Genomic DNA, 25,360 nt, shown 5'->3' on the forward strand with positions numbered 1-25,360 from the left:
AAAAACAAAAGATACTTCATAGGGCAAGATTTTTCTAATCTGAGAGGTTAAGAAAAAAAAAGGCCTGGGTTTAAAGAAAAAACAATTTTCTGTCTCATACTTTTAAAAACATTTAACTTAATTTAGAGGTAAGTAACATTTAAATTAGGAGTTTTACATTTTAATTGCATGTTTACATCTCTGATTTCACATGATTCTCAAGACACAGTTGGAAAAGGAAATTGGGATCATTATTTCCTTTCTCCTGGCCAGGCTGAGAGGCAGCCCATCCAGAGCCCAGGACTACTGTCTGGAAAATGAAAAATTTTCTGGTCCTATACCGAGGGGATGATCTTTGTCTATCTCTGGATGCCAGTCATGAGTTTTAGAGCCCAACTCTCAGATTTTAAATTCTTGACGTTTCCAACATTGTATTCCTTTCTCTGGAAGCCTTCAAATACAATTTTTGCAAATATTTTTCCCTTAATATTTCAGTGGATTTTTCTATCCTTGCACAATTCTAATACTTCTCCTATTTTCCTTGTGTTTGGTGTCTTTTTCATATTGCATTTCTCCCCTTAATCTCCCTTTGTCAGGGGAGAGGCATAGTCTCTGCTCAGAACCTACAGCTCCTGGTGGGCAGTGCCTCACCTCTCTTGGTGATTCCCTCATCTGTAAAGTATGAGCATAGCACCTACTCTGGGACTCTTGTCAAGGATAAATGACAAATGATGAAATAATATTAATACGTAAAAATGTAATAGGCAGTTGGAAAATGGTACCTTTGGTCATCATTAATAATAGTGTAATCGTTATTATTTTGAGTTTGGGGTTAATAAAATAAGACCATAATTCTTTTTTCTGAAGTATGTTCCCACTGGCCAATTTAATGCGACCTTCTTTCCCCACTTAACAATCTCAGGGCAGGTGACTTTTTGAAGTTGGCTTTCATCCCATCCACAGCGTCTGGGTCCCCCAGTGGTGTCTTATGGAACTTTAAATAAAACCACTCTGCCTCCCCCTGATAGTGGGAGAGGCCAGAGGCCACCTCTCACCACAAGCTGATTCACACCAACTGTCCAGTCAGCGCTTTCAGCTCTGGTCAGCAGCTGTCACCACTCAGCCTCCTCTGAGCACATTCGAATTTCACAGAACCCTGCCTGCCTTTTCCTCTGGTTGGCTCACCCCAAATTTTCTCTTTCACCAGCATTTTCAGTGTCTGCACCTGGCAACCAGGAGCAGCGATCGCTTGGAAGCCTACCAAACACGATTAAAGGCATCTCTTCCTTGGCTTGGTGCATGTTTGTGGAGTGTCTGTCTGCCAGGCTGTTTGGGTGGCTAGACATGGTTTCTCAACGTGAGCTCACCTGGGGAAGGCGGGAGGACAGATCCGCAGATCATCACAGGGCAGCGAGATGCTAACAGGGCTGTGGTCAGGGTGCCCCAGCTAGCTCCTCGGATCTCTCATTATTTTAGAGAACCTTCCAGATTCTTCCAGATTTACCAGCACCCCGCCACATCCCTGTGTGCCATTCCCCTCCCGTCAGGCTCTGTTCCTCTGTGCAGCAAAGCTGAGCACAGATCCCCAACAGCATAGCACAGGGAACAGCTCCTGTTGCTTTTTACAGGAACTCTCCAGAATTATAGCCGCGTAGCTACCACTCCCTTCTGGCAGGGACCAAACTTCCGAATCAAGGAATGTGGCAGCAGCTCCAAACTGTTTTTTTAAAGACTCTCCCACAGCACCCCCACCCCACCCCCAGTACATAGGACACCCCCATTTAATTTTTCCATGCAGGAAATACACAAACTGACCTCTAATGATAGTTGTGCGAGATGTCTCAGATGTTGTGGATGCATGCAACTAGCTCTGCCGGCTGTTGGGTCCCCCTCTCCTCCAGATGTTCTCCCTCTCAGCCAATTACTGCCTCACTCAGGTCCCCAGGAGCACGTCGTGTGCAGCTGTGGCCACTTCCTCTGGTCCCAGCTCAGCTCATGCCCAACTCTTGTCTACTCTTCTTCCCGAAACCTGAGTAACAGAAACCTCCCCGTCCAGAACGACCCCAGGCACCCCTCTTCCCCGAGCTTCCTCCGCTCTGAGCTAGGGTGAATGTGTTCAGAGCAAGAGGCACGCAGGACAGGGTGAGCGATCCTTGTCCTGATTTTATCCTTGACTCGCAAAGGGAGACTTTTGTAGGCTGGCCAGCGCTGGCGAGAGAGAACAGGCTGGCTAGCTGCTAAGTTAGGAGGAGTTCACTGTGAACTGTGAGGAGTGCACTCCTTGAGTCTGAGCAATATTTGGAGTCTGAAAATAAAGCATCCTATCAAATAAGGAAGACCTTGAAGCCATGGAGGATTGTTGTTGTTGTTGTTTTCCTTCCTAGCACGTGACACAGCCGTGGGCACATGGAAAATACTGAGTAGAGGCAGGGGTGCATTTGTGGCCAGGAGCCCTAGAGGCAGGTGGAGCAGGCTTTGCCCCAGCCTCACTACTCATAACCATGGGATGTTGGCAACACACTTGCTGGCATGGGTGTCCTTTTGGTGGTATAAGGGTTTAGTCAGTCATTTGACAGGTATTTATTAAAGACAGAGTAGCATTGGCAAAAATGGAAAAAATGAATGATTTTTGGAGAAAAGTGAGGGTAAAGCTGACAGGACCGGTTGAAGGCAGCACGTGGCCATTTTGGCATCACCAGTGTGTGGTTGGCAGCTGAATGTTGGGATGAAGAGAGACTTCCCAGTGGTTGAGAATCCACGGAGAGGGGAAGAGGCCCAAGCTGAGCCCTGGGTGCGGAGAGGGAAGCTGAGGAAGGGGATGGGGGTGGGAAACGACACTCAGGGCAAGGGGGCCAGTAGACAGAGATGCCCACTGAGGCTTTTAGACTCAGTTTACCACCACAGGTTCAACAAACAAAAAGGAAAGACATGAGACACATTTGACAAAAGAATTCCTTGGGGAGCGCGCATTTCAGCGGGGTTTTTGTTAGCCTACAACGTTTTCAGTAAGACAAGTTTCCAATCAGAAACTGCTTCCAGCTCAAGACTGCCAGAGAGCCAGGCCTTCACACCATTCCCGAGATATCACCGGTTTTGCAGGAAGCCTCTCAGACCCCATGAGCAAGGGTCTGATGCATCTCATCTTTCCCATTTGCTCAGCCTCCTTCAGGAAGGCCAGAGTCACAGCTTCGCTACAACCTTCTAAGCTAAAAACAAAACAACTGCCTGCCCCCCCCTAGCAGTGGTCTACGTGGGCTTGGAAACCCTTGTTCTTCGATGGGGGTGTGCATGATGTTAACTGTGCCTCCCAAGCCCTGGTGTCGTCTATGCTGATAGGTGGCTTTCACTCGAGGAAGAGGCTCAGCCCACAACATATTTGGGATTTGGAGATAAGCTTTCATGGCTGGAATCAAGAAGTTCCAACCTAACATGTACTTCTCTGCCCACCCCACCCCCGCCACATCCTATTCACATTTTCCAATACTCATGGATAAGGAAGAAAAGCGTTCTCAAAATGACAGACTCAAAGTCTTGGAAAAATATGGTTGGTTTAGATTTTTTTTCCTCTTTGTGTCCTTCTTTGTGTAGACATCTTCATGTACAGCCTGTGTAGACCAGTGACTTGGGAGAAATGAGGTCATTTTGACACAGAAGTTAACTGTTCCAGCTGTGTGGGCTTGGCAGCACTTGCTAATATGGGACAGAGTACATCAACAGAGATTACTTCCCCCAAGTGTCAGCCTCGTACAGGCCATCAGGTTGTCACCAGGCCAGTGAGCTCTGAAATTTCTCTTTGGGTTCTCTGTTCAGACTGGCTGTTTCTTGTTAACGCCACTTGCAGCTAGGATGGATCTTACAGTTCCTCTGCCACCACTGTCCCCAGTGTCCCTCACACCCTTTTCAAGAAGCAAGTTTGCAGGAGACATAAAATAGGAGATGAGTGATTTATGACAGGGGACATAGGTGCCTGGCTTTGGACTGGCTTACTTACACAGTCACACCTCACACAGGTCTCTCTGTATGCTTGTAAAGCATATAGGTATTTAAAATATGAAAACTAGGTTGAAAGTAAACTTGGGAAACACCTCGAGTAAAAAGCTAAGTTGTCCAACCAGTGTTTTTAGCCCCGTCAGCAGTGGCGGCAGGCAGTCCAATCAGGGTGCGTGTGGTTCATAGGGCAACTCTGGATAGTCCTTCTGGACTGAGGAGTAGAAAAAAGAGAAGCCCTTGGCCATGACTTGCAAGGGGAGGGACAAATCACAATCACATTATAGACTTTGTGTGAAATTCCTACGAGGACGTGGGTTTGTACACAGGCTTCCCGGGGTGACAGGGTAAGAGTGCCAGGAGCCAGCACTCGGGCATTCGCAGGGTGCCAGGGCCAGTGTATGCAGGGGTAGACCGACCTCAACCTCTAGCTCCACTGCTCCTGAGCTGCAGGGACCCCTGCCAGCAATCCCCCCTCTCCAGGACTCAGTCTGCTCCTCTAGAAAATAGGGCAGCATCATTTTCCTCCTAGAAATGGCTCGAGGCCATAGGGTACTAAGGTATGTGACTTCTCTTGACAAACTACAAAACACTGTGTACTTTTATTTATTTTTTAAAGATTATTTATTTATTTATTCATGAGAGACACAGAGAGAGAGGCAGAGACACAGGCATTGGGAGAAGGAGGCTCCATGCAGGGAGCCTGATGTGGGACTCGATCCCAGGACCCCGGGTTCATGACCTGAGCCAATGGCAGACGCTCAACCACTGAGCCACCCAGGTGTCCCAACATTGTGTACTTTTTAAAAATGCTTTCCAGGGCATTATTCAACCCCAAAGCAACTCTATAAAAGCATCTTCGTTTTACAGGTAACTTAGCTGAGAATTGCAGACTAAAAGATCCAGTGTGTTACACTGCACATGAAGATGACAGCTCACTTTTTAAAAAACCCTACAACTATTGAAATAGTGGGGCATTCCTCGGGAAACAGTTGTTATGGGATGGGAGAGCAAGGGATTATCCCTCTGTCCTGGCTCAGGCCCCTGTGACCTCTCTCTACGGCCACTGACGAGAGAGGTGGTCACTCAGTCCCACATGCACACACATGCACATGTGGATACACACACATGCACACACACTTATACATGCATGCACATAGGCAAGCAAGAGGCCCAGCACTTAACATCGCATCTTAAGGGAGGACTGTTCTGTGCATCTCAGAGGCGTCTTTTTAAAAGAGGGAAACCTTGACTTTTCTCATCGTGATGAGAATTTGAGTTTCCCATTTCTTTAAGCTGCTGTTTGAGAAGAATGCGTGTTCTGGGTTTTTCAAGACAGCCAAGTTCTGTTAAAAGAATGAACCCATTCTCGAAGTGTCTTCACGTTAAGCATTTCTCTGAGTGGTGCATTTGGAAGTAAGCGGTGTGATGTGATTTTGTGATGCGGTCGACCCTTGAACAACACAGGCTTGGGGTGCGGGGCCACTGATACACACGCACAGCGCTGTGAGTGTGTTTTCCTCTCCTCGTGATTTGCTTAATAACGTTTTCTTTATTGTAAGAGCACAGTATATGATACATGTAACGTGTGAAATACGTGTTAATGGACCGTGCGGGATGGGTAGGGCTCCCAGTCCACAGGAGGCTGACAGTAGGTGGTTTCGGGGGGTCAGCGTGAGGTGGGGTCCCAGCTGTCTGGCCGTCAGTGCCCCAAGCCCCCGCACCATTCAAGGGCCGACTGTGTTCCCAGAGTATTGGGGAGTGGCGGGCGGGGGGCTCCCTCGTGCAAAATGACATTCTATTAACTGATTTCCCTATTTTTTTCTCTGCCTCTCATTTCAGAACGGTTTGATCACCACTGTCCCTGGGTAGGCAACTGTGTGGGCAAAAGAAACTACAGATTTTTTTATATGTTTATTTTATCTCTGTCTTTTCTGACAGTCTTTATATTTGCATTCGTTATCACCCACGTCATTCTTCGTAAGTATGCTGGCGAAATCAGATTACGTATGTAACCATTTGCCTGCCTTTGCTTTTCTGATTTAATTTTGAGTTAATATTTTGATCATTTCGGGCTTTCTCTTTCTTCTCTTATCCTCTTCCTGTTCCTCTCCTCACTTCCAGCCTGCCCCTTTCATGCACTCTTCTTCCCCTCCCTGTCCTCCCTCTCTGTCCCCCTCCCTCCTCCCTGTCACCCCTCCCTGTCCCACTCTCTGTCCCCCTTCCCTGTCTTCCTTCCCTGTCCCCCCTCCCTGTCCCCCTCCCTCCCTGTCCCCCTCCCTGTCCTCCCTCCCTGTACCCCTCCCTGTCACCCTCTCTTCCCTCTCTCCCTGTCCTCCCTCCCTCCCTGTCACCCCCAACCCCCTTCTCTGCCCTCCCCATGCCCTCCCCCATCGTTCCTTCTACTCCCCATTCCTCATCCTTCCAGCCACAGCTGCCAGGTCACCCAGATCAGGTTCTCTTTCGCTTACAAGACTTTTTCCTTGATACACTTGCCCCTGTTCCAACCTCAAGGACCTCACTTTCTATTTTGCGAGGGGATCCCTTGGAAGAGTCATTCCCACATTTTGCACAAAGGATAATGTGCTGCAATGATAACCATCAAACAGAAGTTTCGTTTTTAACGTGACACCAGCTTAAGCGAGAACAGTCGCCATCCCTAGGAAACAATGTCTGGGGATAAAGACTGGGTCTCCTCACACACATGCACACACACACACACACACACACACACACACACACATTGAAGATACATGATTGAAAAGATTTTCAGTTATCTGCTTCACGTTAGTAAATCCCTGAAGGAAGGAACTTCATTAAAAATGAGATTTGGAATAGGAAGGATTTTACTAAGTACTTGCCCAAGCAAATGACATCTTCCTTTCCCATTCTCAAGGTCATAACTTCGAATTTCCTTTGTCTCTTGATTATCTGCTTTCCAACAACAGGGAATGATGAGAAGGAAGTGAACGGCTTTGACCTAGGAATTAAGCCTTTAAACTTCCATCCCAGGGCCATTAGCGACCCTGCAGGACAGCGGTGCCCCTGTCCACACTCCTGAATCACATCCACCCGCCAGCAAGCCTAGAGCTCCCTCCTGCAACGTGCCAGGCAGTTTCTGGCTTCAGCCTCACTGGCTTCCCCTGCAGCAGTACTGAAGCCATAGATGGCGTGTGCTCAGGCTGGAGTCACCTTCTGCCTCTCTTGGTGGCGTCAGTTGGGGCCTGGGCAAGTCAGCAGTATGGAGAGTTTGTTGGCCAGATTTGGACATTACATGGGATCTCCCATGTTTTCATGGCATTTTAAAACTTAGGTCCCTTCTTTTTGACTGGAATCCCTCCATGCAAATGTGACACCAGTTTGTAATCTATGCTTGAGAGCCAGGACTCAGTGGGATCCCAGGAGGAGGATGACCATTCAGTCGTGACGGGCCCTTTCCACAGTATTCGTGGCCCACAGAGGCACCTTTTCTCTCTAATTTCAGAGTTAAAAAGTGACAAAAATGCATCCAGGGTCCTATCTGTGTGTTAATAGACCAAAGAATCAGAAACAAGAATAAATAAGCACCAAGGCTGTAGCACATTTAGGACATAAAAAAATAGCATTTAAAGTTGATGTTCTTATATCATCTTTAGCAACTTCAGAATGCTTTCCAATGTATGTTATTGAAATGTACTTATGGCTTCACCCCTGCATTCTGGACATCAAGTGCTGGTTTTCACTTGCATGCCTGCACACGTGAGCTCTGGGAACACACACACACACTCAGAGTGAAGCCTTCCACTACCACCACAGTTGGGTGATGTACACTTCACTATCATCTCCCCTAACATCTTAGTCACCCAAGATCCAGCAAAACAGAGTTTGCTGTAGTTTATGCCTATATATTGTTAATCCTGTTCCTCCACAAAAACAGTTCAGAATTTATCTGCTTACAAGTTACCTGAATATGTTGAACAAAAGCAAATACGGATTGTCCTCCCCCTTGTTATGCACCACCCACAACCCCCACACCCTGCCTCAACAACCCCACATACCCCCTGACTTGGCTCGGCACTCAATGCTCTCAGGAAAGGCAGGTTTTTACGTGCCTCCTAAGATTCTGAAAACACTTGCAAAGGCAGAACACTGTTTGAGAGCAGCTGGAGAACTGTCGCCTGAGTTCTCCCTGCCAGGTAACAGGATCTGGGAGGGGGTGGGTGGCCATGACAGGAAGGGGGGCCCCGGAGGAGAATCTGGGGAACCTGACAGCCAGGCATTCTTATCAAGAAAACAAGAAAGGAAAAGTTGGGAAAGTGAATGAGCTTGGGTTCAGTAGGGAAAGATAAGTCATTTCTTCTAGCGTCCTCATTTGCCTCGAGAGTGTGTTTGCTCTACGACCTGCCCCAGCCCGCTTGCTGGTTTTGCACCCCCTGCCCCCCGGCCTAGCTGAGATGGAAGAGAAAGCCTTAAGCTTTCCTTATTCATTTCCCCACTCTTTAGCATCCTAGCGCCTGGCACATCCTTGTGCCTCAGTAGTGGCCGGTGGGGAAGACAGCAACAGGGGAAATGGGACCCTGAGGACAGATGTGAGCACCCCACTCTCAGCCTTCCCATGGCTGGACCTGGTTCCCACTTACACAGAGGGATCAGGGCCCCTGCCTCGACTGCCCTGTGTGGCCGCAGCAGCACAGACACTGTCTCCCTTCTCCCTGTTTCTCTCGTTGCTGCCCCAGGCTGGGTGATATCCCCAAAACACAGTTTCATGCCGCCCCAGGACAGGAAGGCCAAGAGTTCCTCCACATGGGCCTTTGTGTTTAAAAACCATGAAGCCAGCACATAAAAATGGCTTCTTGTCAGATGCCTCTTTACTCAAAGCCCTAGAGAAATTTCTTTGCACAAACTATTCACTCTTAAAGGAGTGAGTAATAAACTCCAGCTCTCTGAGTTTATTTACTCTGGGTGCAGATGAAGATGTCTTTTATATGTAGCCTAGTATATAGCATGTCCGAGGTCAACAGTTAACAAACTTTGGAAAAACAGTCTTTCATAAAAGAAGAGGAAAAAAATAGCATACAGTATTCTGTTTTCCTATTAAAATGAGGAAAACAAAGGGGTAATCAAACTATAATTTATGGGAAAGTATGCAGACATCCATCTGCTTTTATTGAAAAAATATCCTGCAGATGTTGGGTCTAATTATGAATCTGCCATTTTCTTGTTGAATAACTTCAGTGGAATCTCAATCCCTGATCAGCATATTGGGTGCCGTAGCACAACAAAATATAATTGTTTAATTGATCTTTAGACACCTATTATTTTTATGTAGATGAGGGAGCTTTCAACACGAAGGCTGTTTTTCTGGAGGTGAATGTTTTTAAATGCTAAACTTTGGTTTCATTTCCACAGGTTCACAACAGACAGGATTCCTCAATGCTCTTAAGGACAGTCCTGCAAGATATCCTTTCTGGTTGCCCTGTTTTTCACAATGCTAATGTGTTAAGTATTGGGCTGACTTTCTACTCAACGACCTCTTCATCTGTGCCTTGGCTTTTCTTCTCAGAAATTGTATTCTCTTTCATTCCATAAAAAAAAAAAAAAACCCTATATTCATTGGCCATGAGTAGTCATGTCTGAATGCTCGAACCTCGACATGACTCATTTAGCCATGTTTAAATTGAAGTGCTCTTTAGCTAGAAAGCCAAGTGTAAATTCTTGTTCACCCTGCATTGATTTGTGTTAAATCAGGTTGGTTGGGGAGAAGGGCTTGCAAGGTCCAGCTGACCTCATTTTGATCCCTGCAGAGTATTTATAGATGCCCATGTGTGGGTCACCTTCTCACCGTGAGGTCACCAGATGAGAATCCTCTGACCCCCTCTATAGATTCCTTCTGGGTGTGCCTTTGTCATGCCTTCAGGCAGTCCAGATAACCTTTATTATTTCCAGGAACAGAACACTTTTTCTCAGTCTTGAATGGACTAAAGATGGTCAATCTCAAGTCAATTGGATTAATCCCATCCTACCAAAGAGTATGTATGGGCACGTGCCATCGTATTTTGAACTTCTTGAAAGAAAAATGTTCACCCATGATGTGCTTGAATGGGCTCCCTGCCTCACCTGTCCCCCTAAGTTTCATGTTCATTACTATAGAGTTGGCCTCCTGGACCCATTGACCTGGCTCCATCTGGGACCCAGCTCTCTTTCTTTTTCATATAACCAAGTAGGCTGGACTTGAACTTCTCATTACTCCCAAAAGTAGTCTTATCTTGTGGTAGAGAATTCTTAAACAATGAATGAAGAACTTTACTAAGAGGTACATATCTTGTACCCGCCTCATGTCCCTAGGAGCTGGGGTACACAGTGTGGAGCGGGTGTGTGTGTGTGTGTGTGTGTGTGTGTGTGTGACATTAAGATACCTGAAAACAAATGTGGTCTTGTATGTATTTGCATTATATAAAGCATCTCCTTTTTGGTGCTTCTGTGTTTACAGATAGCACAGAATATTGTTTGGAGGTACAGATTCTATAGTCAACTAATTTCTTACAAAGGGAACAGGGACATATGGAAGATATACAAGGGGGACTTGCAGAATACATTTTACAGGTATGTCCTGTCTTCTGTTAAAGGGGGCAAGAGCTAACTATAAGTTAGCCAGAAGGAAAGGTAGTCCTGAGAATGGAATTCTCCATGTTCATGGCTGCTAAGAACACCCATGGGAAATGTCATTCTCCATCCTTCTCCCCAGCCCTGCCAGGGGTGACCCCCACTGCCATCATCTCTGTGCTCTTCTATTTTCAAGACATGTTGCTTTGGCATATCTTACAGTCAAGCTTTGTCTTTTCTTCCCAGAAAAAGAGGCTCAGCTGTCTTTCAGGAAATTGGTCACATTGTGAAAACATGCTGGTCATGTAGCATTTTATAATATAGTTTGCTGCTGGCAGGGCTTCGTGGTGTCTATTACAGATCACCCAACTCATGGATCTTTATTATTAATTATTATTATTATTATTATTATTATTATTATAAATCATTCATTCATTCATTCATTCATTCATGAGAGACACAGAAAGAGAGAGGCAGGGACATAAGCAGAGGGAGAAGCAGGCTTCCTGCAGGGAGCCTGATGCGGCACTTGACTCCAGGACCCTGGGATCACAACCTGAGCCAAACAAAGGCAGAAGTTCAACCACTGAGCCACCCAGGTGTCCCCCCAACTCATGGATCTTATCATATCATATCATGAGGAAGGACCAGGTAGCGAGTCCTGGTTTCCTGCTACCCTCATAATTAATTAGAGATCTAAGGTTATTTCTTTCAACCCTTTTGTATCTTGAAGTTTTTGACCTGCAAGAGTCAGCCACTTTGTACTTGACATGCTACGGTGACAAAATCAGTTATATGGAATATGAGTGAGAACATCCAGCATGGGAGTATGGTTTATGTGCATGACAGGAGTGATTTCAAAGAAGCTTCTTTTTGTGGCAATATGTGCAATGGGTGGTCTCTGCCAGAACCTTCTTTTAGAGCACACACGTCTGCTCATTCTCATGATTTGGCTGTGCCCATAGTGGGTATAATCAAGAGCATTGTGTTCCCCAAGAAGGAGAATAGACAAATGCTGGTAGAAAAAGCAGCATGCTGACTTTGCTGGAGAAACAGTTTGTGTGGAAAGGAGAAGAAAGAGAAACACTCTTCCTAGGTTCAGGCTATTTTCCCTGGAAATATCGTTCTCAGGTAGAGGTAAAGAGTTTTTATGTGGCCCAGACTTTGAAAACTCACAAAATCTCAGCCACTGCCTTTCCAATGGTGTTGCCATATCTAGATGCCAAGGTTTTTGCTTTGTGGGTGTCACCCAGGCATGTCCTCCACATTCTGGAGCTTGGCAGCCACATGGTCCAGTGAGAGCCAGCGACGCCACAGCCCACTTTGAAAGCATGAAGGCCCCTTACGGTATCCAGACACAGCTGCTGGATGTCCTACCTGTTCCAGGCCAGCCCTCCATCAGCACAGCCCCAGCATGCGCCCAGCTGTATTTTGGAGGCTTAAAGCAATATAAATTAATTGTTGTGCCACTCTGTAGGTCAGAAGTCCAGCAGGCTTGGCTTTTTTCTGCTCTGGGTCCCACAGTGCTAAAATCAAGGTGTCACCAGCCTGGACTCTTATCCAGAAGCTGCAGGGGGGATCCTCTCTTGGGCTGGTTCAGGTGGTTGACCAAGTTCGTGGGCTACAGGACTAAGGCCCCTTTCTTTGCTGCTTTCTCTGATTCATTTCTTCCTTGCTCTTCAAAGCCAGCAGCAACGGGTCAGGTCCCTCCCACACTTTGAAGCTCTCCTGCTTCTCTTCCACCCATCACTCTGACCTCAGCCAGAAAAGCTCTCTACTTTTTAAAGAGTAGCCGCAACCTGAGAATTCAGGATAATCTTCCCATCTCAGGGTCTGTGACCTCCAGTATACAACTCCCTTTTGCCATATAGGTTATATTCACAGATGCCAAGGATTAGGACGTCTTTGGGGGGTCCCTGTTCTGTCAGCCCCACAGGCCTTTGAGGAGGAGGTGCCCTGGAATCAGGCATTCAAGTGCAGGCTGATTTAAGAGGATTTCTTTCTAGACCCATCCATGAAGCTCTCTAATGATCCAGCTCACTTCTGAGTCTATGTCTGTCCCCCCTTCCTTTTCAACCTTTGTGTCACTCTAGGAGGGGGGCGGACAGAGTTGATGGGTTAGTATATATGTACACAGACATACACACATATCACATATATGGTGTATGTGTGTGTACATATATATGTATATGTATATATGTACACACACACACAGTGCGTGTGTGTGTATGTGTGTGTGTGTCCTCTCCTGAAGTCAGATTTTGTGGCACTTTTTAATCCACTGTCATATTGGGCTCCTGCTGGTAAAAAGGTGACCTAAAGCTGAAGGCTGAAGCCAGAATATCCCAGGGCAGCTACCAGAGCTGACATAAAGACTGTCTGATTTTCTCCCAGAGAAAATTGGGGACCAAGAGCAAGATGCCAGGGGGAATGTGACAGCACAGCAGCCCAGCAGGATAGAGATGGGTGGGGAGATGATGGGAGCAGCCTGAATAGCAGTCCCAATTTGAATCTTCTTCACTCCTTCTGGAAGCGGTGGAAAACTTTAGGAACATCGGACTTATCCATACTAAAAAGTGAGGTGCTGGGGTTTTTTTTTAATTACAAAGAACATTAATTGTTTCATGTGCCACTGGCCACTCCTCCCCTGATTGCTATGACTGCCTACAGGCTCTCTGTGCTGATGGGTTTTCTCTGTTTTCAATACCTGCTTTGAAGAAGAATCCCTCCTTCTATCAAGTGGGTCTAATAAGAAGCATTGAGGTCTGGTGATTTATCATGAATTTGTATTCCAGAAGTAAAAACATGCTTTGGGTTCTATGAGGTTGTGCTGTGTTTTTGAAAAAATATTAAGTTCTGGTTATTAGTGATAATCTATGTGTGGTAAAGCTGGATCCCATTAGGATATCTGTTCAGTATTTTGGGCTCCTGCCTTTCCTGGGGACACCCGTGTGGTTTTGGAAGTGGTAGGGGATGGCCAGGCAGTGTTTCCAAGGGGCTGTTTTCAGCTCCCAGAGAAAGGGGTTCTCACCACTGGGGCAACAATGAGGTCACAGAGACTAGGGGTGGCCCGCAAAAGGGTGGATCATGCCAGCCGGTGTGGTAGGAGGTTCTAGCATCAGATCATGTTAATACCTCCAAGCTCCCTCCCATTGCTGAGGCCCTGAGAGTTTGGGAGTCTCTTTGGAGGTGGTAGATTTCTGATGATGAGGCTGATTTGAAGATATTAAATCAGGTTACAGAATAGATTTTTATTTTGACGAAAGCTCTTACTTCGAAAATAAAGTTCTCTCCAAAGAATTTCATCTGAATGAGAGTGGTGATCCATCATCAAAGTCCACTGAAATCAAATGGAAATCTGGAAAGGATTTGACAAAACGTTCAAGTCAAATGCAGAATAAAGCCAGCAGGAAGAGACAGCACGAGGAACCAGAGAGCTTCTTCACCTGGTTTACTGACCATTCTGATGCAGGTGCAGATGAGTTAGGAGAGGTCATCAAAGATGATATTTGGCCAAATCCATTACAGTACTACTTGGTTCCTGATATGGATGATGAAGAAGGAGAAGGAGAAGAAGATGATGATGATGATGAAGAAGAAGAAGGATTGGAAGATATTGATGAAGAAGGAGATGAGGATGAAGGTGAAGAAGATGAAGATGATAATGAGGGGGAGGAAGGAGAGGAGGATGAAGGAGAAGATGACTAATGGAACACTGATGGATTCCAACCTTCCTTTTTTAATTTTCTCCAGTCCCTGGGAGCAAGTTGCATCTCTTACCGCCCCCCCCCCCTGGTTGTGCTCATTCGCCCTGTTTTTTGAAGTCTCTTTTCTCTCCCTTTATACCATTGTTCTCAACTTATTTTGGGGGGAAATACTTTGGAGCAGAATACAGCGGGAAAAGAATCTCTACCCCTTTCTGTTCCAAATTCATTTTTATTCCTTCCTGTCTCAACAAAAACTTTATGGACTCAACACCACCGTGCTCTGTGGGAAAAAAAGAAAAACCTTCTGCTCCCTTAGCTCTGCTGTAAGCTGGAGGGTGCTAGGCCCCTGTGTAGTAGTGCATAGAATTCTAGCTTTATTCCTCCTTTCTCTGTATATTGGGCTCAGAGATTACACTGTGTCTCTATGTGAATATGGACAGTTAGCATTTACCAACATGTACCTGTCTACTTTTTCTTGTTTAAAAAAAGAAAAAAAAAACTTAAAAAAAATGGGGTTATAGAAGGTCAGCAAAGGGTGGGTTTGAGATGTTTGGGTGGGTTAAGTGGGCATTTTGACAACATGGCTTCTCCTTTGGCATGTTTAATTGTGATGTTTAACGGACATCCTTGCAGTTTAAGATGACACTTTTAAAATAAAACTCTCCTAATGATGACTTGAGCCCTGCCACTCGATGGGAGAATCAGCAGAACCTGTAGGATCTTATTTGGAATTGACATTCTCTATTGTAATTTTGTTCCTGTTTATTTTTAAATTTTCTTTTTGTTTCACTGGAAAGGAAAGATACTCAGTTTGAAACGTTAAAAGTGTACAAGTTGCTTTGTTACAATAAAACTAAATGTGTACACACACACACACAAAAAACTACTCATGGAGACTGTTCCCTGGCTGACGACCCTGCTGCCCTGAGCTCATCCTCTCCAGCCCTGTTGTCTGTGTGGAGCAGGAGTCCATACCACACCAAGTTCTTAAAACAAGAGATTTTCTGGGGCGTTGCCTGAGCACCGGACTGGAGTCCCATGTAGCCGCTGCACCGTGACCCTGTTGAGTGTTCTCGGGCAAGAAAGTAACTTAAGTTTAAAATTTTTCAGTGGCCTCCCATCTGATCTCCTGACCGTGGTGTCAAAATATCCTGATGAGGAATCAGGACACAGGCAAAGGTTTTTCTCCCAGTGGATTTACTGCAAAATATCCAACTAAAAGCCATGTTGTGGAGGAAATGAGAGAAATTAGAAACACAGGTGGCTAATTAACAACTAATCGAGACAACTTCTCAGAAATACTGGCACAAATGATGGAAATAACTGAAGTGCCTCATGGGGCCTGTGTGACAACAGCAGGACCTCAGGAGAAAGGAACCCATCAGCTCACTTAGTACGTAGTCTGGACTGGACGGTGTCTAGTTTGAGTGGACAGAGTTTGGAGGAGGAGGAGGAGGAGGAGGAGGAGGAGGAGGACACGCAGGGAAGAGCCAGCAAGCCCACCCCAGAGCCCACCCGTGGTGAGTGAGGGCAAGGAAGGCACCCGGGCCTCAGAGCCCTGGCCAGCCCTCCCTCCACCTCTCTCCCTATCTCCCAGTGGCCTGGGGCCATTTCCTCCTTCTCATCTCAGCCTCAGATGAGCAGAGGCAGTGGTGGCTAGGTGCTACAGACTCTCGGGAATGCCTGGCCTTCTCCAGGGAGAGACAAAAGGAGAGTGTTCTCCACAAAGGATGGCACTCAGTCTTCCGTCCACACAGCCGGACAGGTTCCAACAGAGAAGGTCCACTGGGCATCTGTTTCCCTCAAGACCATTCAACCGAACACCCACTACGTGCGAAATCTGCCATGGTTACAAAGTGGAGAAGGATACACCCGCCCTTCTGTCAAAGAGGGCAGAGCAGCGAGGGTGGGCAGGCTGATTCATTCTTCTTGACGAGCATCTGTTGATGCCAAGATCTGGTGGATGACTCGGATTTCTGAAAAGCAGTGTAAGTCTTAAGTGGTGTCAAGGATCAGAGCATGCTCGAGGTGGGGGTGGAGGTCCAGAAGGGCCTCGTGCAGGGAAATCAGGAAAAGCTTTGGCAGGTGGTGTCTGCACGGGGCTTGGAAAGATGAGGCAAGTTCCAACAGGACATGGAGGGGCGAGGTCCCAAGCAGGGCCAAGAGCCTGAGCAAGGCCAAGAGCCTGGTGTCCCCGTAGGGCTGGAGCCAGCTTTGTGTTCACTAGGGTGTGTTCATCGCTCAGCAGGGTCTGCAGGGTGCTGGCTACAGCAGTTCAAAGGTGCTTCCAGTCAACGGGCCCTCTGCCCAGATGGTATAAGTACACAGATGCACTTGGGACTCATGCACACAGTGGGTATAGCGGGAGGGTGCTGTGATAGCTCAGCCCTGGTTGGGGGGTGGCGGTCAAGAGTGCTCCCAGGAAGGGAAGGGCCCCTACCTCATCGTGTACCTGTGAGGAGTGGGACCAGATTACAGCTTTGGCAGGTGAATGAACTCATCGCAGCTGGGTTTTGTTATTATTGTGTTCTTAAGAATTCATCTTGCAGCAGGGAACACACGGAGGGAGGGAGGAGACTTTTGCAGGGGAAAGACCCCCAAAATTGGAATGGGTGACAAGGGGACAGCTCAGCTGACAGCTAGGCAATCAGATCAGTACTGCAGAGGGGACAGGAGGGGGTTTCAGAGCCCATTCTGAGGGTTCAGCCCTGGGTGTCCAGGGGAAAGAGGACACAACAGAAAAGGGAGATAGCTAGCGCTGGCTTTGGGAGAAATTAGTCCTATTTGAAATATATTTAGAAGCAGAACTAAGAGATGACCCCCTGGGAACCTCCACGTGAGGCTAGAGCAACTTTTGGATCCTCCTTGGTTCCTTGCATGAAATATAGAAAGGTGAAAAAGTCATGAGCCTGCAGTGACAGGGCTACAACCTCATAAGAAATGGGGAACCAGTCACGTGGTGCCAGGAGAGCCACGTGGCTACGCCTCCGGCTCACCGGCTTTGAGGGTCTGCTAGAGCCCCACAGGGAGGGGACCCCAGGCCACCCGCGTCATCGGAGGAGGAGCCCGAGAGGGGAAGCCCCGTGATCAACAAGCATTGCAATGAAATGGCATTAACATCCAATTAAAAGGATTACAGTCATTTTTAATCATGACTTATTGTTCAGCGCTCCCGAACGAGCGGGAGTCTTCAGTGGTTGGTAAATCAAACAGTAATTGATTCTATGTGTGTGGAGGCTTTTGATGGAGAGCCGTTTTATCCCAAATTTGCATTCATTTCGAGGTACACTGTCTGAAAGGCACCGATGGCCTAATGGGCATGGTTCTGTTTTAATGGAATTTGGTAGTAGGCTTGCGGGTGGCTCAGTGCTCTCAGAAAGGAGGGACGCCCTACTGCCCATTGCACGATTCATGAAGGCAGCACAGGTCTTTGCTAGCTACACTCGGCTTTCAGGACAAACCCTCCTATCCCCCTATCTGTGGATCCTCGGAGGGACCCCAGAAAATAGGTAGGACAGGTGTCCTTAGGTCCCGACAGCTGGGCCTGCACTGAAGGGTCACATGACCTCAATTTGTGCTCAGTGGTATTGCCAGAACTCGAGTCCGGATCTCCCCACCACCAGCCCCTCTCCCCACGCAGGGAACCAAGATGCTTTCCTGCTGCCCCTAGCCAGTCAGACTGAGGGAATCCCATGAAGAATAAGCATCAGATGACCTCTCATGAGGTCACAAAGTGGGGGAGGATGGTGTCGGGTTTCTTAAATCACTCAAGGATAACAAGACCATACTCTCACTGTAAAAGATTTCAAATGGAAACATAAGAGTAAAAAAAGGAGCGCTGCTCTTGACCGTTCCTCCATCGTTTTGTAAGAATTGTCTGTTTTTGTGGGTCTTCCCAGGTGGTATTCTAGGAATCCATACACATAACAATATACTGTTGCAGGGACAGTTTCTATCTAAAAAGGGTCATAATCTTTGCATTATCCAATGGTTTGATTTTTAAATATTTCCTGAAGATAACTTCCGTGTCAACATGTGGATCTACCTCATTTTTTCTCAATTGCTTTAGAGAATTTCAGAAGGCAGAGGAACCATAGTGTATGCTTCTGTTGATGAGTACTTGGATTTCTTAATTTTTTTTACTGCTTAAAAAATGAGGCAGTGAGTGCTCTTGCACATGTCTCCTTACACACAAGTAGTGTTTCTGCAGGATTGACAGCTAAATGTGGAATCTCTGAGATGGAAGTTAATGAGGCATGCCACATTGTCCCCTAAAGGGGTGGTACCAATTTGTCCTCCTAGTTCCTCACACCTTTACCCACATTGGATGTCATCGGTTCTGTGACTTTTGCTAGTTCGTTGGGGGGGAAATAAATCATTGTTTTAATTTCCATTTTCTGGATAATAGTCACCTGTGCTTATTTTCCTGCTCGTTGACTTTTTTTCCATTGCCACAACATGCCAGTCCGTATTCTGTCCATTTTGTAATCCGGTTCTGTGTTCTTTTCCTATTAATATGTTCTTTATTCTCAACAATAACCATTTAATATCTCTTGCCAATATTTTTCTCCCAACTTGTCAGTTACCTTTTAACTTAATTTTAATACAAAAAAAGGTTAACTTTTTAATGAAATCAATCTATAAGTTTTATAGATTGACTATAATGACTCCTAGATTTTGTAACTTATATTTCTACTTCCAAATTGTAAGACTATTTCCTTTCTTTTCCTCTTTTATATTTTATTTCTTCAGTTAGAGTAAATTCTCTGTAATCTGATTGTGTGTGTGTTTACTAAAATTCTCACTTTATTTTTCCCAAATGTTTAGTGATGTGTCCCAGTAATGCTCACTATTCTATTCTGGCAGTTCTCAAACTTTTTGATCTCAGGACTCTTTTACTCTTAAAAATTATTGAGGACCCAAAGAGCTTCTGTTTATGTAGATTATAGAGATATATATATATTTCTATATATATATAGAATTTCAGAAGGCAAAGGAACCATAGTGTATGCTTCTGTTGACGAGTATTTAGATATCTTAAATATATATATATAAATTTCTAGAGGTCATGTTTAAAACTAGCTGAGAAATTTTTAAAACACAGAATGCACCAGCAGTCATCCTATTTTGCTGAGAGCGAGGACATGAGTCTTGCGTCATGCAGCCTCTAGATGAAGCCCTCAAAGGAGAGAATAGCATCGATAGGAAAATCGCTCTGACCTGGGGGTTTCCCTGAAGTATCTCAGGGACCCTAAGGTTCCACGGGCCACATTTTGAGAACCACCAGTGTATTCTTCTGCCCCTAATTTGAAATGCCTTCAGTACCTCTACTTGCCCACACGTCTCTTTCACACTCTCACCTCCTTTTGTTTACTAAACGTTCTCCTCCCATCCCCTAACCCTTGATTTTCCCCCCAAGTTTTCTTACCCATTCTTGCACATTTTCTCTCTGTGATGAATTTTAGAGTCAGTTTGTCTAATTTCTCTTTTAAAATTCCAGTTGGAATTTTGATGGGAATTACAGTGACTTCATAGATTAATTGGGGAGAACATGCACCTTTATTTCTCAGTATTAAAGAATGTAGGACAAAAGGATTTCAGAGAATGAGAGATGATGTTCACGTGATCCAGACTGAAGGGTCTCCATGACTTCCCATGTGTCTGTCACATGAATCACTTAGATGTGAAGACCCCACCCCAAACACAGAGATGGCACTCGGGTGAGGGGGACACAAGCTGTATTTTCCCATCTCTAAGAATTTCCCCATCCGATGGATGAGGAAAACATGCTGACAAATTCCTGAACCCAAATATTTACAAGCATTAAATGCTGACATAGACGCTAAATCTGGAGAAGAAAGGGAAATCTTGCTGATACCCACTCTTCCATCAAAACTCTTCCTGTAAGGAAGCATTGCCGAATTTACTGTAATTTTTAGGGGAGAAAAAAGATTACCAAGAACATTGGTTTCTTACATTTTAAACATCAGAACCCACGACAGAGACCTGAAGCATATTAAAATGCTGGAGGGCTCTGGCTCCATAGAGAAGTGCCCCCCAGAGCCTCGTAAGCTCAGTGCTCAAGAAGAGGCAGCTCCTGGACTTGGCTTCTCCCACCATTCTGGAATCCAGGGGGTTTGGGTCAGTGAAGAAATGCACATGAAACACAGACTTCTTAAAATAAACTATTATCTGGATTTGGCAAAAAATACCATCACCAGCCTGCTTGCTGGAAAATGGAAAGATGGCTGGTGACATACTAAGAGAGACAAAGACCATGAGAATAATGAGCGTGGTGGTCTCAGCCTTGTTGCTGTATGCTCCGAGCCCCCAGATGACAGCCTGTCTTGTGACACTGCCATCACATGGGGCCTTGGGAAGGGTTCTTTGTGTCCTAGAAGTTCTGGAGACCAAGTTCTAGTTTAGTTCTACCATGAACTACTGTGTGAGTTTTTATAAGAGGCTTGACTTCTCCGGGACTCAGCTTCCTACCTGTAAAATTAGGGATTAAAATAAATCAGGACATCTTAACAGGTCCTTGTGTATCTATGGAGAGGTGTCAGGGGAGTTTGTAAAACTCCTGAAATTATAAGGAAATAATTACGTGTGCATTTTTTCTGAGAAAAGAGGGGGGATCCAGAAAGGTTAAAAAATCTTTAGTTCCATGATCTCTCACCTTTTGTGATTTTCCAAATACTGAGATGCCCCCACCATGCTGTCCAACCCAACACTCTTCCCACGTGTATGCAAGGGACTCTCACCTTGCTTAACTTCCCACAGGCAAACGGACCCTTACTTCCTTAGGGCAGGGAGTGAATCCTTCCCCACCGCTTCTGTCCTAAATGCAGGGCTGGTTCCACAAAAAGGCACAGAGCGGGCACCCCTAGGATGGTGCAGAAACTCAATGGAGACGTGTCTGCCCATCATCATTTTTCAGGGTTTTGCATCCCACAGCTATCTAGTGAGTACTTCGATATGCAACATCATGGGCTAGGAGCTACAGGGAATTTAATGACACCCCCTTGGCCTCAGCAGTAGCTCACTGTCTTACTGGGGGTTGGAGGGAGACAGAAGCTGGCCATGGTAACTGCTATAATTTGGAACCATCTCAGCAGCAATAAACATCCAACGGCTTATTAAATTGGCTCTTAGTGGAATTGGCATGTTTTTCCCTCATTTCCCCTTTTAAAAATCTCAGTAAATGGGTTTTGATACATTCAAGAGAAATTTATATTGATCTTATAATGGCGTAGATATTGTCAACATCTGTCTTTCGAGTCAGTGAGAAGATGTGTTGTTTAAATATTTGTCCCCCAGCCTAAGAGTGAAGTTGAAGGGTTGTGGTCTACTCAAGCTGCCATAGGGTCACTAATCTGTGACAAGGAGGGTCCCTACCTCCCCCAGTAAGGGGTTATAGTCAGCCTAGAGCCACTGGGCCCTCAGCGGGAATAGGAAAGGATCCAGCCCACGGCTTTTCTGTTGCACTGACACAACCACACTTCCAGGGGTCCATCCCCAGCTTTGTGATTTCTCAAGCAAAGTACTGAACTGCTCTCTGCCTCAGTTTCCCTATTGGGTAATTGGGAATCACACTTCTCCCTGGGTCACTGAGGATCAATAGTGAGTTAATCCATGGGAAGCCTTTGGAGTACCACCTGACACGTAGCCAGACACACACCAGCCACAAGTGGTTATGATGATGGTGACGACTCCTTAAGACACACGGTGGGGGGGAGGGATCCGCTATCAGTGGCAAGCGCAGGTGGGCTGCATCCTGCATCCTGCCTTGAATTCATGTCATTTTGACACAGCTGTGAGCTAACCATGCAACTGCATTCTGCTATTTATAAATCGCCTCTAATGCTCACAAGATAATATAGAAAACTGCAAGTTTATTTTTGGAGCTATAAGCCTTTAAAGTTCTGTGTCCACTGGTAACAATGCCTCCTTTGAGGAGTGATCGTTTTAAGTGGCATTGCAAATGGAACAGCAGCCAGAACACAAGCGGTAGCCACCCTAAATGCTGTGATCCTCCTCCGCTTTGACACGCCAGTTTTTATATGGTTCACGCATATGCACGCATACATATACACGCATATGTATATTTTGACATCACCATCGTTCTACCTGGATCGTAAACTTTTAGAGACACCTAAAGTACTTCTGAGACAGAAGTTCGGCTCTGCCTGTATTATTCAGCAAGTAAACCTTTTGCTTTCATTCTTTATTCCCTTTTCTACCCTGATCCTTTCTCTTCTGTCATGTGTCCCCTCCTCTCTGATCTTTCTAGCTCTTGTCTTTTCCCTGCACTCCACTTCACCTCTGCTTTCAAACCCCGTGTGACTTGCCTCCCCAGTCTGTCCCGAAACGGGGGCTGGGATGGTCAGAAGAGGGGCATCTGTGAGCCCTCACCTTGAGAAGCCAGTTGAGAATGAGACCATCTTTGCTACAAGGGCCACCATCCGTGTGTCCCCATGTGTCCCCGAAACCCCCCTTCATCACCACTTGCCTACCCAAACAACCCTGGGAGAAATGAAAAGGGTGCGCAGGCTGGTGGCAGCCCTGGGGTGGGGTCTGCTTCTCTCTCGCCCCCCACAGATCCTCCCTACTTATCCATACTTACCTGCTTTTCCAAAATTCCAACTTACTTTCCTCTTCTCAAGTGATGTAACTACCCCTCCCTTTTGTTTACCTCCTGCCTGCCTCCCTGAGGAACAGACGGGGCCCACCAGGAGCACAGTGGTTGGCATCTGTAAGACTCTGGGTGCTCTGGGCTGTTTTCGTCTTAGCTAGCTGGCAGCAGCACATTCTTCTCCTCTTCAGATACCCATTTAATTTCAGAGTGGTGCTTTCCTGAGTGCTTGCGGTTTCTAGAAGTTTAAACCTTAGGAGAGTAAAGTGTTTTTCTGCCTCTCCAAGAGCAGAGCCAGCAGTTTATCCTGATGTGGAAAGTCAGGGCAGGAGCCTGTTCATTTCTCTTATTTTTATATGCCACCCCAGACGATGGTATTTATTAATAATGACATGGCCGATTATGACACTGTACTGAATATGATATTCATTTCTATGGCCTAAAGATGAATTATACCCAATCCTAAAAAAAAAAAAAATCAATGGCGATGTATTACAGCATGATCTATGGCTTCAATCCGTGGGAGCATCGAGAACGCGTGGGTATTTGCTTCTCCGGCCTGTAACTTAACGATGGGGGATGCAACTCCCAGACGTATGATGGATATTTTTTTTCCCTGAGAAACATCTGTATCTTGTAAATAGAATTTTATAAACATTTTTGGGACAGAAAAATTCTCTAGTCCTTTCAAATTGCCAAAGTCTGGGTTGATTTATCTCCTCTGTTGAAGAATACCACACTTTCTCTCCTCCGGTGATAGAGCATCTTGTGGAACTCTGAACTCCTCATCGCTCAGTGTCTGGTCGGTCAACATCCACATTTCCTAGTTGCCCACCAAATAGCTGAAAATAGCCTTATGTGTCGGGCGGGCTAAGGGGTCCTCGTAAGTAAAGATACACCTCACCCTGATGCCACTCTGAGAAATGCCCCCACTGACTCCGAAGCCCAACCATAGGTGCGGGTGGGCAGCCACCAGCTGGTGAAGGGACCATCCAGGGAGAGAGAAAGCCATGAAGATAAGGCCTGCCCAGGCTTATAGTTGCCGGTGGCCGGGACCGCACCTCACTGCCAACTGTGACAGTTCCCCACACCCTCAGCATCAAGCCGGGGGAGAGACCCGTTGACACAACAGTCCTCGGTATTCAGAAGGCGAGATTAAAGCCTGGGATTGCGGTGATGTTCAGCGTCGAGCCTTCCCTTGGCGGCCTGGGCCGCTGCCGGCTCCCGCCAGCCTCCCCCCGGCTTTGCTGGCTGCACAGTGTGTTGCGGGGAAAGGCAAAGGGCAGGTGGGGTGACGCCCAGGGGAACGGCCAGCCGTGAGGAAGTAAACAGGCAACGTTCAGGGAGCCCAGTGATCGCTCCCTGAGCACCAGTGAGGTGGAGCTGGAAGAGAGAGGCCGCGGGGCTGGCCCTGAAGGATGCTCCTCTGGCTTAGGGACAGCCCTGACGTGAAACCAGACAGACTGACAGGCCTGAGGGAGTGTCTGTGGGTGTTTCCCGTCGAAGCCTCGCGCCATCCCGGCTCCTCAGACACCCCGAGAGCTTTCCCTGCCTTCCCCGTTCTGCTCCTTGACTCCGGGCCACTGTGCTGGAGGCTGTGGTGTGCTTCTTCTCCGTCTGGTCTATAGTCGGCCTGTCGGGCTTCCACACGTACCTGATCAGCTCCAACCAGACCACCAATGAAGATGTAAGTTCCTGGTGGGCCGGGGTCGGGGTGGGGGTGGGGGTGGGGGTGTCTGTGTCCAGAGGCGGAGGGGGAGAGGGGAGGAGGGCTTGGGGGCCAGGGCCTTCTGCACATCCCGTTCCAGAGCGAGCCTCCGAGAGCCAAGATTGTGAGGTAGAAGCATCTTCCTACGTTGGCCTCCATGATTCCCAGTTGGGAATCTCTGGATTGTCCTACTTTCTGACCATGTCCCTTAGATCCTGAGGCCTGCAAAGTGACACCCAATTCCAAACACTAGTGGAGGAGATTATCTTCTCTTCCTTTCCAGTAGTTTTGTGAGTCGCATGTCACACATCCCCTGGAGAGAGACAGTGGCTGACATGCAGGGGGTGAACGAATGAATCCACCTCTCACCTTTAACACTTCCGTCTCATTTTTGGAAGAGGCCGCCCCGACCCAGAGTTTAATGTTTTGTCCAGGATTATCTGCCTAGACCTAATGTGGCCGGAGAGGAGGGATAAGAACAGGAAACATGATGTTGGAAATGTTGCTCATTGGCCTGGTCCTCTTTGTTCTGAATATTTAGGTTGTGACAGAAGTTTCTGTCAGTACAGCGATTAAATGCCTCAGATTCAGTCAGATTGCCTTAAAGGCTTGATGATACGTGAATTAAGAAATTAATGGAGTTATCTTTATTTCGTAACTGTGGATATTTGAACCTGTGAAATTATTTCAGTGACATTGTGAGGCCGGATTCAGGCAGGCTGGCAGTTGGCAGTTGGGGGAGCCCAGTTAACTCTTGGCCACCAT

General features: G+C 46.6%; 1 protein-coding gene and 1 pseudogene across 4 annotated transcripts in view; both read left to right on the forward strand.

Moving 5' to 3' along the window:
* The window catches only part of ZDHHC14 (zDHHC palmitoyltransferase 14), a 272,945-nt gene that overhangs the window by 226,099 nt on the left and 21,486 nt on the right, over positions 1–25,360 (forward strand). For all 4 annotated transcript variants that reach the window (XM_077898268.1, XM_077898249.1, XM_077898275.1 and 1 more), the window contains exons 4-6: positions 5,809–5,946; positions 9,355–9,403; positions 24,472–24,574. In XM_077898268.1, the coding sequence (XP_077754394.1) occupies positions 5,809–5,946; positions 9,355–9,403; positions 24,472–24,574 (290 nt within the window). The remainder of the gene's footprint in view (positions 1–5,808; positions 5,947–9,354; positions 9,404–24,471; positions 24,575–25,360) is intronic.
* Positions 13,765–14,929, forward strand: LOC144294566 (protein SET pseudogene; annotated as a pseudogene).

Source organism: Canis aureus, chromosome 1, assembly GCF_053574225.1.
Source record: "Canis aureus isolate CA01 chromosome 1, VMU_Caureus_v.1.0, whole genome shotgun sequence".
NCBI classification, from domain to species: Eukaryota; Metazoa; Chordata; class Mammalia; order Carnivora; family Canidae; genus Canis; species Canis aureus.